At 34.9% G+C, this 15998-nt stretch overlaps 1 protein-coding gene across 1 annotated transcript in view; it reads left to right on the forward strand.

The window, feature by feature from the left end:
* Positions 1-1908: 1908 nt before the first annotated feature.
* Positions 1909-15998, forward strand: part of e4f1 (E4F transcription factor 1) — an 18000-nt gene continuing 3910 nt past the window's right edge. Inside the window, exons 1-11 of the mRNA XM_056453280.1 lie at positions 1909-2054; positions 6075-6181; positions 7459-7549; positions 8704-8852; positions 8936-9056; positions 9387-9539; positions 11381-11490; positions 12162-12386; positions 14239-14353; positions 14438-14655; positions 14729-14927. Coding sequence (XP_056309255.1) covers positions 1961-2054; positions 6075-6181; positions 7459-7549; positions 8704-8852; positions 8936-9056; positions 9387-9539; positions 11381-11490; positions 12162-12386; positions 14239-14353; positions 14438-14655; positions 14729-14927 — 1582 coding nt within the window. The 5' untranslated portion in view covers positions 1909-1960. The remainder of the gene's footprint in view (positions 2055-6074; positions 6182-7458; positions 7550-8703; positions 8853-8935; positions 9057-9386; positions 9540-11380; positions 11491-12161; positions 12387-14238; positions 14354-14437; positions 14656-14728; positions 14928-15998) is intronic.

A 15998-nucleotide genomic window follows, 5' to 3' on the forward strand; every position in this document is an offset into this window, starting at 1 on the left:
TTCTATTGTGAGCAGATCACAAGCAATAAGTTGTCTACACTTCAGTTATTAGTCTCGAGAGTCGCTAAATAAAAAGGGTTTTACCGTTTCAAATAGAGTCAGTTTAATGGGTTTTAGTATCTTCTGATATATTTCATTTTATAGTGATGCCAAAGTTTTGAAAAGTTGCCATTTTTAAAAGCCACCGGAGAGATGGCACCCTTTCAAAAGTTAGATTAAAGTGTATGAAAAAAATGCAGAAAGCTTTTACTTTGTGTGTGTGTGTGTGTGTGTGTGTGTGTGTGTGTGTGTGTCTATTTAGTATCACAAATGTAACAATGGCATGACCGGTAATATGTGCTCTTTTGGTTTTGGTTTACATCCTCTTATTGTAATCAGATTCCTTGATTTGTAAATGCATTATGGTTCTTTTTTTAGAGTTTTTTAGGGTGGCACGATGGCTCAGTGATTAGCACTGTCACCTCACAGCAAGAAGGTCGCTGGTTCGAGTACCTGCTGGGCTGGTTGGCATTTCTGTGCGGAGTTTGCATGTTCTCCCAGTGTTGGTGTGGGTTTCCTCCGGGTGCTCCAGTTTCCCCCACAGTCCAAAAACATGCGCTATAGGTGAATTGAAAAACCTAAATTGTCCGTATAGTGTATGTGTGAATGAATTAGAGTGTTGCTGCTGGAAGGACATCCGCTGCATAAAACATATGTTGGAACAGTTGGCGGTTCATTCAGCTGTGGCGACCTCTGAAATAGAGACTAAGCCGAAGGAAAATGAATGCATGAATGAATGAAGATCTTTTTAGTTTGTCTTTTTGCCAAGTAATAGAATTAAAATGAATGAATAAATAATTGTTACATAAGTAGATTGCACAAACAGCTCGAAACAAAATCAAGAACTGGACTGAATCTGTTTAAACCAGGGGTGGCCAAACTCTTTGGTATGAAGGGCCAAAAACCAAATATCATTGAGAGCCGTGGGCCGAAGGTGAATATACCAACTATATTACAGAACATTAATATTGCCATGGGTAATTTCATTATTTAATAACATTTCAAGATAAATAGAGAACATTACTTTAAAAAGCATTATCTAATACAATATAACACTGTACTGTAATTAATAACTCATGGCAATAAAGACATAAACAATCACATTTTTAACGGGGGAGTTCAATGCTGAATACAGTCAAGCAGAATCTGCCTTTGCTTTGATTTGCTCACCAAAGTCTCTGCAGTGTCGAGTGACAGTATGTAATAGAGTCTGATTAATTTACACAATTTAATTGAAACATTTAATAACTTTTAACAATAAAGCAAACAAAGTGTTACATTAAATTTTAACTGACAATCTGGAAACTACCCCCATTATTCTCCCTCTTCTCAGATGGTGGGTCAAATCAAAGGTTACCATGGGCCAACTTTGCCCTAGTTTGGGCATCTCTGGTTTAAACAGTCTTTACCTAGTCATTGGTTTACTTTATGTACACGCACACCTAGTGAGAGAGATTTCTAGATATTTTTATGCATTTTAATTGTCAATTTTATTATGCTTATGTATTATAATAGTATATACATCCATGTAAAACTTCCTTTAAAAAAAGTGTAAAAATGTAACTATAAAACAAGTATTGTGTAGTGTAAAAAAGCACAATATTGTAGCTTAAAATGTAAACATATTGCAGAAATATTTTTATAACATTTATAATGTTTTTATAGTGTAAATTTGGTCCGTGTGTTTAGATTGGTGCCCCGTTTTAAGCTCAAGAACAGGTCCTTTAAAAGTGTGTGCGTGTGTGTGTGTGTGTTTGACTGGAGAAAATGAGCGCGCCTTTATTTTAAATCTACAGTGACGTGCTGCGCTGGTTCTCCCTCCGCCTGCTCGTCGCCCTTTTGTTGTTATGACTACGAGGTCGTAAATCCGCCATGTTTTCCCTGCTGTAGCGTTGCGACAGAGACGGAGGTCTGGAACGACATGACTGAAGAAAATAATAATACGGCAGCAACAGTTACCGACCAAACGGAGCATAGCAACATCATCACCATCCAAACCACACTCGGAGACGAAGGTAGAAACCGAGACGCGACACAGCGACGCGGGAAAAACGCGATTTAACGCGCGGGCCCGTTTATTTGGCTCGCTAGCAGAGGCTCCATTAGCTGCAGTGTGTTTTGGCTGTTTAGCATGTTTAACGTTAGGCTGCTAGTGCTGCTTTAGCATGGGTCTGTACTGAAACGTGTTCTTCTTTCATCAGGATGCTTGGCATTATGAAGAATGATAACAAGATATGAGTCTTAGAATTATGTCGAATTGAATATAACGTTAAATAAAATCATAACTCTTCAAAAACACTATGGCCATTTACACAGCTTCACCTCCAATTGTGTGTTTAGTTTAACATTTTTATTTTAGTTTATTTTTAGATTTCGTGTTGGAAATTACATTTTAAGCAATAATTTATAGTGTAATTTTATTATTTTTATGTTTGTAATTTCTAAGTTTAGGGCTAGCATTTCCCGAATGCACTAATACACACTATAAGATTGCTATAATAGACACTAATATTGCACTAATACACACTATAATATTGCACCAATACACACTAATATTGCGCTAATACACACTATAATATTGCACCAATACACACTAATATTGAACTAATACACACTATAATATTGCACTAATACACGCTATAATATTGCACTAATACACACTATAATATTGCACTAATACACGCTATAATATTGCACTAATACACACTATAATATTGCACTAATACACACTATAATATTGCACCAATACACACTAATATTGCACTAATACACACTATAATATTGCACCAATACACACTAATATTGAACTAATACACACTATAATATTGCACTAATACACGCTATAATATTGCACTAATACACGCTATAATATTGCACTAATACACACTATAATATTGCACTAATACACACTATAATATTGCACCAATACACACTAATATTGCACTAATACACACTATAATATTGCACCAATACACACTAATATTGAACTAATACACACTATAATATTGCACTAATACACGCTATAATATTGCACTAATACACACTATAATATTGCACTAATACACACTATAATATTGCACTAATACACACACTAATATTGCACTAATACACACTAATATTGCACTAATACACACTATAATATTGTTTATTATTTACATATTAAAAAGTTTAATATTACAAATCTGCTTATTTCCTAATAATCATAAATGCATCATGATCATCTCATCACTTTTTTGAAAGGTCATGACTAGTGCCAGACAAAACCCGCTAACTTTTTTTTGCTATTTCTGCAGGGAATTTTGTAAGAAAAATCTGCGGTTTTATGAGGAATGACTTTGGGAGAATCGTAACTAAAAACTTAATATATGAAATAAAAAATAAGCAGTATTCTTTTTTTGTATCCATAACAAAAGTGTATAGGATGTCCCATTTAAACATTGTTATTATTTCTGTTTATTTAACAGGGACAATGCAGTATAACATTGCTACAGTTTAAAGCAGCCGATGCTCCACATATAGGCTTCTAGCTAATGGCTAATTTGCAGCCTTAGTCCCTGGTTAGGCTTAGTAAACACCAATACAGTACAAATAACTATAATTTACAAATAAAAAGATATGTTGCCATATTAACATATTAAATTGTCTGTTTCAAAGAACATTTGTGAAAATAAAACAATGTTTGATTAATCATCACTCAGCAAAGGGATATATTTATGTAAAATTTAAATCATATACTTATTCTGAGCTTTATAAAATGCATAAAAGAATTAGTGATTGTATTAAATTTTATTTCATATTTTAAATGATTAAAAACATCTTAAAAGTAAACGCTTGTGATTTGAAGGATAGTAGTAAAGATTTAAAATGACGAATAATGAATGTTCTGGTCTGCACTTTAATAATTTAGTCTATTAATATGTCATCAAATAATTTGTGTTTGTAACTAAAAACTTAAAAAAAAAATTAACATTTATTTAATGCAAATCCAAGTAGAACCACTTATTTGGTAAACAAAGCAAATCTTTCATATGATATATCTAAAAGACAGAACATATGACTTTACAAACTGTATTGTAAATAAATCACATGAGCAATTGTATATTTGTCAATAATATTACTGAAATTAATTTTAAAATAAGATAAATATAAATGTACACACATTTACAGAAGTAAATAAACAGACTTAATGATGGGCTAAAAATCAGCAGATTTCTGCACGCACACAGATTCCGTTTGGGCCTAGTCATGTCTGGAGTAATACTGCTGAAAAATCAGCTGAATCACAGGAATAAGTTAAATTTTAAACAATATATTAAATGCACAACAGTTTTTTAGATTGTAATGGAATATTTCATATAACTACTGCTTTAACAGATTAAGCACACGGTACCTTGGTATAAAGTAGAGAGTTGGTCCAAAGTTGGCCCATGGTAACTTGATTTGGCTGGCCATCCTATCTGAGAAGAGAGGGAGGATGAAGGGGACTGTTTAGAGATTGTCTTTTTTTAAATCTAATGTAATATTTAGTTTGTTTTGTTGTTAAAAGCTAATTGAAATTAAATGTTTCAATTAAATATTGTAAATGAATCAGATTTAGTTTAAAAATACATACCTGATGGATAAAGGACAATGCAGAGACTTTGGTGTGCAAGGCAAAGGTAGATTATGCTTGACTAGTGTATTCAGCATTAAACTCCACTGTTATGTTTTTTTTTGCAATAAGTTATCATTTTAAAATTTATACTGCATTAGTACAATTAGTAATGTTTTTTATTTATTTTTAAATAATATATAATATAGTTTTGTATATTCACCTTCGGCCCACAGCTCATGATGATATTTGGTTTTTGGCCCTTCATACGATAAAGTTTGGGCACCCTAGTATAAAGTATAATGGCTTGTATTTCAGGTGCTCTAAGTAATAATTGTGACTCAAAAATAATTTTTCCATGGTTAGCATTTTATGCATCTTAAATCAGGCACGTAGGCAGCCTGCTTAAGGAGGTGGTTCTTTTTTCTCAAAATGAGGTCCTTATTGCAGTTATTTCCCATATTTTCTTTTAATTGTGAGATTTAAATACTGCATTTTCATGAAATTTTAAGTACTATTTTTAGCTGAATTAGCTTGTGGGATGGTCATCATAACCACACCTTTTGATGTACCAAAATATTTCCTAAATATTTAGAATAAAGAAATATGACAAATATTTATTTCCTTAAATACAAATTATTTATATATCATATATCATCAGAAAAAAACTGTACACTATAATAGTTTATTAGGCAAATAACAAACTGGCTAGCGCATTCAACTTTCCTCAGTCAGAATTTGGCCATTTGAATGTAAAAAAAATCTAAACTTATAATAATAATAATTTAGAGCTTAACAATTTTTCTAGCCTCTTTTTAAAAAAAAAAAAGTAGATTTGAAAATTCTTGGACAGCGACAATCACCAAAATAGTATTCAAATTTATTTTAATATGCTCTTCTTTCGGTTCTTCACACTTTTTTATTAGTCATTTTTGTTTCAAGAATAAGCTCCAAGATTTATAATGAAAGTTACTTGTCAAATGTTTTCATTAATTAAAAACAATACAGTAGCAAAAGATGACTTTGCTTATGTCAGATGTTTTCTTGCACAGCTGGACGTTGGACTCTTGAAAAATAATTGTTTGCATTGGCCAAAATTGATTAACTGAAGTCACACCAGAATTTCGTTTGATCTTAAAGCCTTTTCGATGGGTTGTTTTTTATTATTTATGATGGCATAGCAGTCAAAATAGGACAACTGAGCTCATGTATGGGACAAATTCTGGACCTTTGTCAATGAGCACCCCCCCACCCCCCACCCCGGCTACGGGCCTGTAAATGCACAAATAATAAATAGTATGTTGTGTTTTTATACATAGAACTAAAAGTTGAATAAATCTATTTATTTATCATTTATAAAGTACTTCATTATGTGCAGTAATGTTTTCGATATGCATGGTCTGTCGAACTGAAGTTAGGTTAATATTTTTGTGTTCCCTATTAGATGAGGATATTCATAAATGTGGCAAATGTCTGGCAGAGTTCTCTGCCTTGGATGCTTTCATCCAACATAAACTCAGCAGGAGCTGCAAGCGTCCTCAAGACCCTCAGGTTTGTGTGTTACTATTATCATTTCTCATGTATTGGATACGTTCATCATGTCCTGAGTGACTCACTGTATACTATTATTATTATTACTTTAATTATTATAGAGAAAGTGTTCTTAATCTTAAGGTTAACTGAATGAACTAGTGAAGGGAGTTGTGTTTTCTAGCAAGGCTTTCTTTTCCATAAACAGACACAAAATGCATAATGTATAAATTGTAGTTTTTAAGGTTAAATTCGAAACAACCCAGCATAAACATTTTTGTATCCATAAAAAAGTATATGAGATGTCCCATTTTCAGTATCTGCATTTTTAAGTGTTTTTATATGCACAGGAAACATTATTATTTTTTCTATTTTACTGGGACAATGCAGTATAACATTGCTACAGTTTAAAGCAGCCGTTTAAATTTATTACAGCATATAATAAAACAAGCAATAGTTTCAATTAATTTATGTAAAATACATGATGCTTACACAGCACTAATAATGTAAGAGCATGGTTTTGGCTAAGAAAAGAAGTAAAAACAACTAACCTCCATTCCAATTTACAGATATTTGTCTAAGTTTAGATCATTTTAATAATTTGTTAAACTAGTAATAGTAGGTAAAACTACTTCTATTATAAAGCCACAATCACACTTCGCTCTATAGACTTCCATTCATAGGCATGCAAATGCGGCATGCATTTCACTGCATTCGAAAGTTCAAGCTTGGTGAATTCCTACTTGCGAAATCACATCAGGTGAATGCGTGAGACAGATAGAGGATAATTTAAAATAAGGAATGTAAAATATGGAGCAATCACTCGTTTTTATTAATGTCTAATCATATTATTTAACCCCTCCCCTTTTCGCAATGCTGTATGACAGAATTTTGCAAGCACAAGCTCTAGTGTGACCACAGCTTTAGTTGCTTTGGATAAAAATGTCTGCTAAATGACTAAATGTAATTGTAATTTCTATGACTTTTCCAAAACCTTGTGAGTTTTTCTGTTTTTCCAAAACTTTTCCAGGCCTGGAAAATTCCTTTACAAAATTCCATGACTTTTCCAGGTTTTCCATGACTGTATGAAGCCTGAACAATGAGAAATATTTCTTGTGGAGAAAATCAGCATATTTGAAAACTTAATTAAAAAGGAATAATTAAATTGTAATAATATTTAACATTTTACTCTGTTTTAATCAAGTAAATGAAACCTCCTTCATCTTACAGACCCCAAACCTTTGAACCTTAATGCAAAACTGATATGTCAGTGCTCATGTTTCTGCCTCATCCCTTAGACAAATGTCGTCCCGAACGAAGGTGTCTCCGTTGAGGTGAGATCAAGTGAAAATGAATGTTCATCTGATGAAACGGGAACAGCCAACGGAGGTACTTCAGTATTACAATATTACTATCAAAGTCATTTAATTATCTCTGTCATTGATATTCTGAGGACTACAGTAGTCAACATAAGAAGTAGAACAAGACCTTTCATCAAAGTTGTCCTAAAACTATTGAAACCCGCCCATTCTTGTTTTGGGACAATTATGAAAAACATTTGATCCAATTTAAATATTGACTACTGTATGTGTCGCAGTTTTAATGGACCTTTTCATTTGTCCTAACATCGACCATGTTTATACAATGACACTCAATCAAAGTTATGAAGTGAGTTTGGAGTAAAAATGTTATTATATGTGATATTTTCAAGTGCAGCATTTACTACCCGGAGATTTAGCTCAATGAGAAGCTATTCAAACAGCTGTCATTATCACACAACCATTATCTCAATGTCATTATCATGTGATTAAATCAGTTTTCACATAGCTTATCAGTGTACTATAGCTTTGTGTAGTAAATGCTGCTCCATCTGAAAGCACATGCTGGAGGTTTGGCTTTACATTACAAATGCTGTCGATTAATTTCCCAGGCTTACAGTATGAATAAGCTCATGCATTTAATAGAATGCAAAACAAGACATCATAAAACAGCAGCAGCTTTTACCTCTACTTTTGTAAGAGAACATTGTACTAAAAAAAAATTACCTTCACAACAAATTGTGAGGGGGTGACATGGTGGCTCAGTGGTTAGCACCGTCGCCTCACAGCAAGAAGGTTGCTGGTTTGAGTCTCGGCTGGGTTAGTTGGCATGTCTGTGTGGAGTTTGCATGTTCTCCCCGTGTTCGCGAGGGTTTCCTCCGGGTGCTCCGGTTTCCCCCACAGTCCAAAGACATGCAGTATAGTTGAATTGAAGAAACTAAATAAGCTGTAGTGTATGTGTGTGAATGAGTGTGTATGGATGTTTCCCAGTGATGGGTTGCAGCTGGAAGGGCATCCGCTGTGTAAAACATATGCTGGATAAGTTGGCGGTTCATTCCGCTGTGGCGACGCCTAATGAATGAACAAATTATGATTTTTAGTTTGCATCTCATCTGGCCAGCAGTATGAACTCTTCAAGGAGATCAGCTGACTTTATTTTTAACATAATTTACCTATCCATTTGTCTTTGTTTGGGTACTTCATTAAGTCTCTTTATTCCTTTAGAGAAGCAAGATGCAAAGGCGGCAGCTGGAGAAAAAAAGAGAAGCCGCTCTACAAGCGAGGATGAAAGTTCCAGTCCTTCAAAAGTGGTTTGGAAGTTAAACACAGAAGGGCGATATGTCTGTGATATATGTGCAAAGACCTTTAAAACGGTACAATATTAAATCTTTTGGAAATAAGCAAAGGAAATAAGCACGTGAAACTCACCTTGTCTGTAAAACTGATCTATTTATAGACAAATATTCTGAGAACCCATATGTTCACGCACAGCGATCAGAAGAACTTTGTGTGTGAAATGTGCGAGACGGCGTTCAGGACCAAGGGGTCGTTGATCAGACACAAACGTCGGCATACGGGTAAGTCTAAGCTCTGTGAGACTGTGTCATTTTACTGGACGGTCTACTGGGTTGGGTTATTTTGTGTTTTTAATAAACATACAAAAATTGGCACACTGACACTATTGCTCTCAATAGACAATGTTTATTGAGACAACATTTCACCCTACATAGTCTTCATCAGTTTTTATTTTTATTAGGTCTTTTGAGAGCAATAGAGGCAGTGTGCCGATTGTTCTTTGTTTATTATTTGTTTAATTTGATTGAGCAGCTGCTTAAAGTTTCTTTAGGATGTACGCACACTGACCTTTTTCATCTATTTAATGTTTTTATCAATTTTCTTGATGGCAGACGAGCGTCCATACCGCTGCAATCAGTGTGGGCTTGCATTTAGAGAGTCTGGAGCTTTGACCAGACATCTGAAGTCTCTCACGCCTTGTACTGAGAAGATTCGCTACAGCCAGTGCAAAGAGATACTAGTCAGCAAGGATGGAATTCGGAAAGGTAATTCACATCCCAGTATGGCTTTCGTAATCACCCTTATTAGTGATAATGATATTTTAGGTTTGTGCGACATTGACAAAAAACATCTAAGTATATTTGTTGTGCGTGTTTTTGTCCTGATATATACAACATTTTACAAATATGAAAAGCAAAGCTCATATGTGACCCTGGACCACAAATCAAGTCTCATGTTGCACAGGTACATTTTTGGCAATATTGAAATTCACTGTATGGGTCACAATAATAGAGTTTTTTACTTTTATACCAAAAATCATTAGAATATTAAGTAAAGATCATGCTCCATGAAGATATTTTGTAAATTTGCCTATTGTAAATTTGACAAAACTCAAGTTTTGATTAGCAATGTGCATTGATAAGCACTTAATTTAGACAACTTTAATGATCATTTTCTCAGTATTTAGATTTTTTTGAACCCTCAGATACCCAGATTTACAAATAACCATCTCAGACTTAACTATTGTCTTATTCGAACAAACTATATATATATATATATATATATATGAAAATGTTATTTATTCAGGTTTCAGATGGGTTTTATATATATATATATATATATATATATATATATATATATATATATATATATATATATATATATAAAAAATAACTTTTATGACTGGTTTTGTGGTCCAGGGTCACACATTGAGATACGATTTATAAGGTCACTCTAAATGCATTCTAATAGGCTTCATTATGCAATGAATTGTAGAAACTTAAGACATGTTCTGGTTGGTGCTTGGTGCTTTGGTTGGCATACTCGACAATGTCAGCATGCACATTGGAAACAGCAATTATGATATATTAATAAACTATAAATATCACACTCCCCTAGTAAGATGTCATTCATTTTTTTTCTTTAATCTTAAAATCACTATGCATATTAGGTCTGGGATAATAATTCATGTTTTGTGAGTAATTTTTTATTCTTTTCGATTTTTGAAATACATTGTGCTTCTTGAATCAATTCAGAACTTTTTTTAACAACAGATGGCACTCTAGGCTAGGTTTTAACAGCAGATGGTGCTCTAGGCTAGTTTTTAATAAAACATTCTTAAGGCCGGTACACACCAAGCCAATGCTAAACAACAAGCGCTAACGTAAACAAACTATTTTGTTGCCTTGCGTTGACTCACATTTGGTCTTGTTTGGACTAAAAAGCTGTGCGTGAACACACCAAACGGAAGGCAGCCAACTGAATCGAGAGCCGCGTTCTGCACTTGCATGGGAGGACATCTCTGTTTTTTCATTCACAACCAGAGACCGGTACTTCCGACATGTGCGTGAAAAGCATAAACAGCAATGTTTAGTATCATTATCACAGAAATTGTCACTGACCGCAGAGGGATTTGGTCCTGCAGATATGTCTGATAATCTAATAATGCATATTGTTTGTAAATAATTGAGAAATGTGGCAAAATTACACCTCTATGTGTTCCTTCTTGGCTTGAATTGTTTACTTGCTATTTCACTTCATTACGTCACATTTGCGCTCTGATTCATCACTGAATGACAAGTCAGATCACTCTCTTCGGCCGACGCTGATTTGACATGATAAATTGGGTCATTAAACTCTGACTTTAACCCGATGAGAGCTGACATGTGGAACACACCAAACCAACTAGCTAGACCGACGCTGATCAACAAAGCCCAACAGCCGACCGTCAACTTGGTGTGTCCTGGCCCTTAGCGAGCGCAAAGAAATTGTAGGCAGATGAACTACAATTTTCATGTTATGCCAAGATTATCTTAGTTGTTGATCGATATTTTAAGGTAATCTGTTTTAAATTTCTTTCCACGCTCACTATTGGATATTGTTGCAGAAGTTCAGCCATCGTCTCCTGAACCTGAGAAAGAGCAGATTCCTGTTGTGAGAGTGGTGGAAGCTGGTCAGGAGATCATCCAGATCGAGGTGGTAGAAGAAGTGCAACAGGTCAGAAAGTAAACCTGTAGACTTGTATGAATTACAAACATTTCTGATTCACAAATCTTGAGTTGATTTTTAACTTTCTTAAAAACAATTCATACTAATAACTTGCATTTTGTGGAGCTGAATTTGGCATATTTGGACATTTAAACAGGACTTTTTACTAATTTATATATATATATATATATATATATATATATATATATATATATATATATATATATATATATATATATATATATATATATATATATATATACACACAAGCATATTTATAATTTTATTATGTATAATTTGAAACAGATTTAAAAAAAGATTTACTTCTGTTTTTTTAATCAGTTGTTTAAATGTTCGGGCCAAAATTTGTAAAAGCTAGAAATTTGTGGATTTCATTTTTTTATGAACGTATTATACAATAAATTATAACACATCAGAGCATTACTTTTGTAAAAATTAAATAAAATATTAAATATCTGTTGCATCCATTGCAATCTGTTACATTATGCAGATGATTTAGGTAGCCATACTGTATCTTTAACCAAACATCTTTCAAGGAACTTGCTTGAGTTAAATATTTAAAGGACATTTCCAGATGTTTGAAAAGTACACAGACAGTTTAGATACAAGTTGTAGCTTGTTTCTGTACTAGTCTTATGAGGTTTCTTCATTTGTAACAGGTCGTATCTCAGCCTCAAACTGCGACTGTGGTTGAAGCGGACAATCTGATCTGCCAGGCCATCATCAACTCTGGCATCGCTTTAGAGACCGAAGCCACGGAGGCAGAAGGGCAGGCGGAAGCCCAGTCACCTAAAGCAGTGCTGGAGGCCCCTGAGACTGAAGCCAGAATCACTGAGATCCAGGTGACAGAAGAGTGTGTCGAAACCCTTGCTGAAGAAACGCAGGTGAGTTTCAAAATGTACTGTTTATTTTGCTAGTGCACATTCCTATTTATTTAGGTGAACAATTACTCAGTTCAAGTTAAACTACTGAAAAAAGTGTTCAATAAAAGTCTGACCATTTGTTTCTATGTTTGGAGTGTTAAAAGTTCAAGAAACCCTGGAGTACATTTAAAAAAAAAATGTTAACAGATTTGTGTGTGTTGAACATCAGCTAAGACGACATTAGCACCTGTTAGGTTTAATAATGGGGAAAACTGGATAATTTTGAGCTTTTGTCATCTTATTTTAGCTTCCGGGTTTAAGATAATTTTTGGGGTGGGATCGAAATCGATGACTGCTAGTGGAGTGATGGCACGTCATTTTCTCAATATTATTCATAGCAGAGTTTTCTTATCCTATGACAAGACCCTGCTTCTTAATTATTCATGAGAGCATGTGCTTTCCAAAGGCAAGCTGTGAGGTCCAATGACTAGGTGAAAACGCATTCGTGCACGGAATGGGTCGTATGTGTTTGTTCCTGTGTTCCACGGGGTTTGTTTCATGTTTTTCTCTGCGATTCTGTCAGGGCCGATACAGCAAAGTGGTTGGTTTGCAGCAAGCATTTTTGTCGCGAAACTTGTACGAGAATTGGAGAATGGAGGACTTTGTCTTTTATCAGTTAAGTTCGTTACCATTCAGACACATCGCCTATCCGTGCTGCTGTGTTTGCCTATGTTTAGATCCTCCAGATTATCGGCAGGGCTACTGGTTGAAATAGACAGGGCAAGAGACCTGCTATCTTTTGTGTCTGCATTCAGACCCGGGGATTGAGGGCGAGAGAATTCCTCCTCATTTATAGTGTTTATATAAACACGATTATCTTTATAATGACAGAACAAATTGTGGTTATGTGTATATGAAATTACGAATAACAAATGTAGCATGATATTAAATTACTTACTTTATTTCTTTGCATTTTAATTTTGTAAACTATAAAATCATGCATCTCCTCGTGGTTTGTGTCTCATTTTGTGAGCCAACTGACAACAGTTGTTGGCTCCTCTCTTTTTCCCCTGCACTGCTGGCCACGCCTACACCTCCCTCTGCTCGGAGCGCTCCACGCCCATCTTGGAGCAGTTTTTGAAAAAAGTCTGAGGTAGACTTGAACCGAAAGAGGGGGGGTTTCATGGCCCTTTAATGTCATTTTGACGGCTTCAGCAACAATATACTTTACCATGTCCCTCTTACCATTAGTTTTCTATGAGGGAATCATGCCCCAAAAGAAAGCCCTGCACCCTACTTGATATTCTGTTTCAGCTGGAATTACATCAACATACTGAAATAAAAGCCTCAGCAACTTCCAGTTCACACAAATGTTAAACTAGGGATCTCAGTGATTATTCGATTATTGATTGATTGTTGATAATCCTTTTAAATTGATATTGTATTAGATTAGTATCATAGAACTCAACTAATACACATTTAGCTTATGAACAGATATAATATACAGAAATTGTACCTATTTAAGGCACACAAAGACAGATAAAGTTAATTTATAATTAAATGACATTGGTCATTTAGCGTACTTTAGATTTTACTTAATGTGCACATATTTGTAAGCACATTTGATAAGAATACAACACACACTAACAATAACTATTTGCCCAAGTGGACACAAACACACACCAGTTGAAAGTGTGCATTTATCTACCTTTAAAACCTTTTTCGAGTGAGAATGCCTGCATTATGAGTGTTATGAGTGATAATGTGCCACTGAAGTAGTTGGGTTAAGTATAATGATTAATAAATTAATTAATTGTTAAATGTTAATGTTGATCATGGGAATTTACTTTAACCCTTTTATTATCCATTATAGGATTCATCGGTGAAGGAAGTAGAACCGGTCCAGTCAAAGTTATACAAATGTCCTCACTGTGAGCGAATGTTCAAGACATTAAACTACCTGAGGGTCCATATCAAAGGGCATGTTGGTAGGCCTCTTTTATGAATTGCTTCCAAACAACTCTTTGTTTTAAAAATTGTCTAATATCTGGGATTATTTTTCCTCTTTACAGGTTACAAGCCGTTTAAGTGTTTAACATGTCAGAAAGAGTTCCTGACAGGCTACGTGTTGAAGAAACACATGGAGACACATGTCAGCGAGCGGCGGTACAAATGTGGAGAGTGCGGCAAGCAGTTTAAAGCCATCGGACACGTGCGCGAACACATGAGAGCGCATTCAGATGAGAGGCCGTACCACTGCAGCTTCTGCGACAAGAGCTACAAGACCAAGGTGAGGTTAATACACTGAAACTGTCCTGATGATTATATGTGATTATCTTTAGATCATATTCGTTGTGTTTCAGAACGCTCTTCAAGTCCACCATCGCACTCACGCAGATGAAAAGCCGTACGTGTGTCAACACTGCTCTCGTGGCTTCAGGGAAAAGAGCGCTTTAGTGCGTCACATCCGACATCATACTGGAGAAAAGCCATTCAAGTGCTCGAAATGTGGACGAGGCTTTGCTGAACATGGAACCCTGAACCGTCATCTTCGAGCTAAAGGTCTGTCAGTGTGAATTAATAGAGTTATACTCGCTTTCATTAAAGCACATCAATACTAAAATTAATGTTCAAAAACTGTAAGGTCAGCGTATATAACGCTTTCTGGCATATTAAGATTAAGGGTGTGCAAGATTTTTAAATTTGAGTGAGTTTTAAAAGTTTTAAAGTGATCTATTGGTTGAATCACTCGAATGATATGTTCAAAGCCGACCCAATTACAATTTTAACAAGTAACTCTCTTGTAATAATCTTCCAGGGTACTTCCAGGGTTTTGTGAGTGCAGTGGTTCTTGAGATTTGCTTTTTACAGCAATTGAAGCAGGGTGTCCGCGGGTCTTAAAAAGTATTGATAAATCAATGTAGAGAAATGTAAGGCACTTAAAGTATTAAATGCTATTTGGCAAGGTATTAAATTTTATTTAATTTTTGATTATACCTAAATCTGTGAATATCAGGATGCTGTGTATTTTATGAAATCAATAAAATCCTGCTAGATTTAACATCATGCAGCCTTATTTACTGCAGTAACCAAGGCATAACCATTATTTCTGCTGTTCTATATGTGCTAACCTGCTGAATTAGCTAGATTTAATAGCTTTTTTTTAGTATATGAATAATGTTTTAGTTTTGGATTAGTTTCTTACATTAATATTTAGTAAATGTACTACAAGTTAAAATCACGCTAGTGTTTCTGGTTGAAACCTAAAGTGGTTTTACGGTCTTAAAATGTATGGAAAGAGTCTTAAAAAAGGACTTAAAAGGTATTTCAAGAATTCACATTTAGCACATGGTTTATACATAGCTTGTTTGGCATGCTGTCCCAGGAGAGAGCCCTGAGCTCAAGGGATCCTCGGGCTCAGGGCTACCCTCCCTTTCACAGGGCGAGGGGAGATTGAGCTCATTAGAAGAAAAGACATTAGAAAACAAAAGCATATTTGGACTGTGAGAGGAAACCGGGGATCCCGGGGGAACCCATGCGGACATGGGGAGAACATGCACAGAAATACCAGATGGCGAGGACCTGACGCCATTGATATTCTTGCTGTGAAACAACAGTGCTAGTCGCTGGGCC

The sequence above is a fragment of the Danio aesculapii genome, chromosome 3, assembly GCF_903798145.1.
Source record: "Danio aesculapii chromosome 3, fDanAes4.1, whole genome shotgun sequence".
In the NCBI taxonomy this organism is placed as follows: Eukaryota; Metazoa; Chordata; class Actinopteri; order Cypriniformes; family Danionidae; genus Danio; species Danio aesculapii.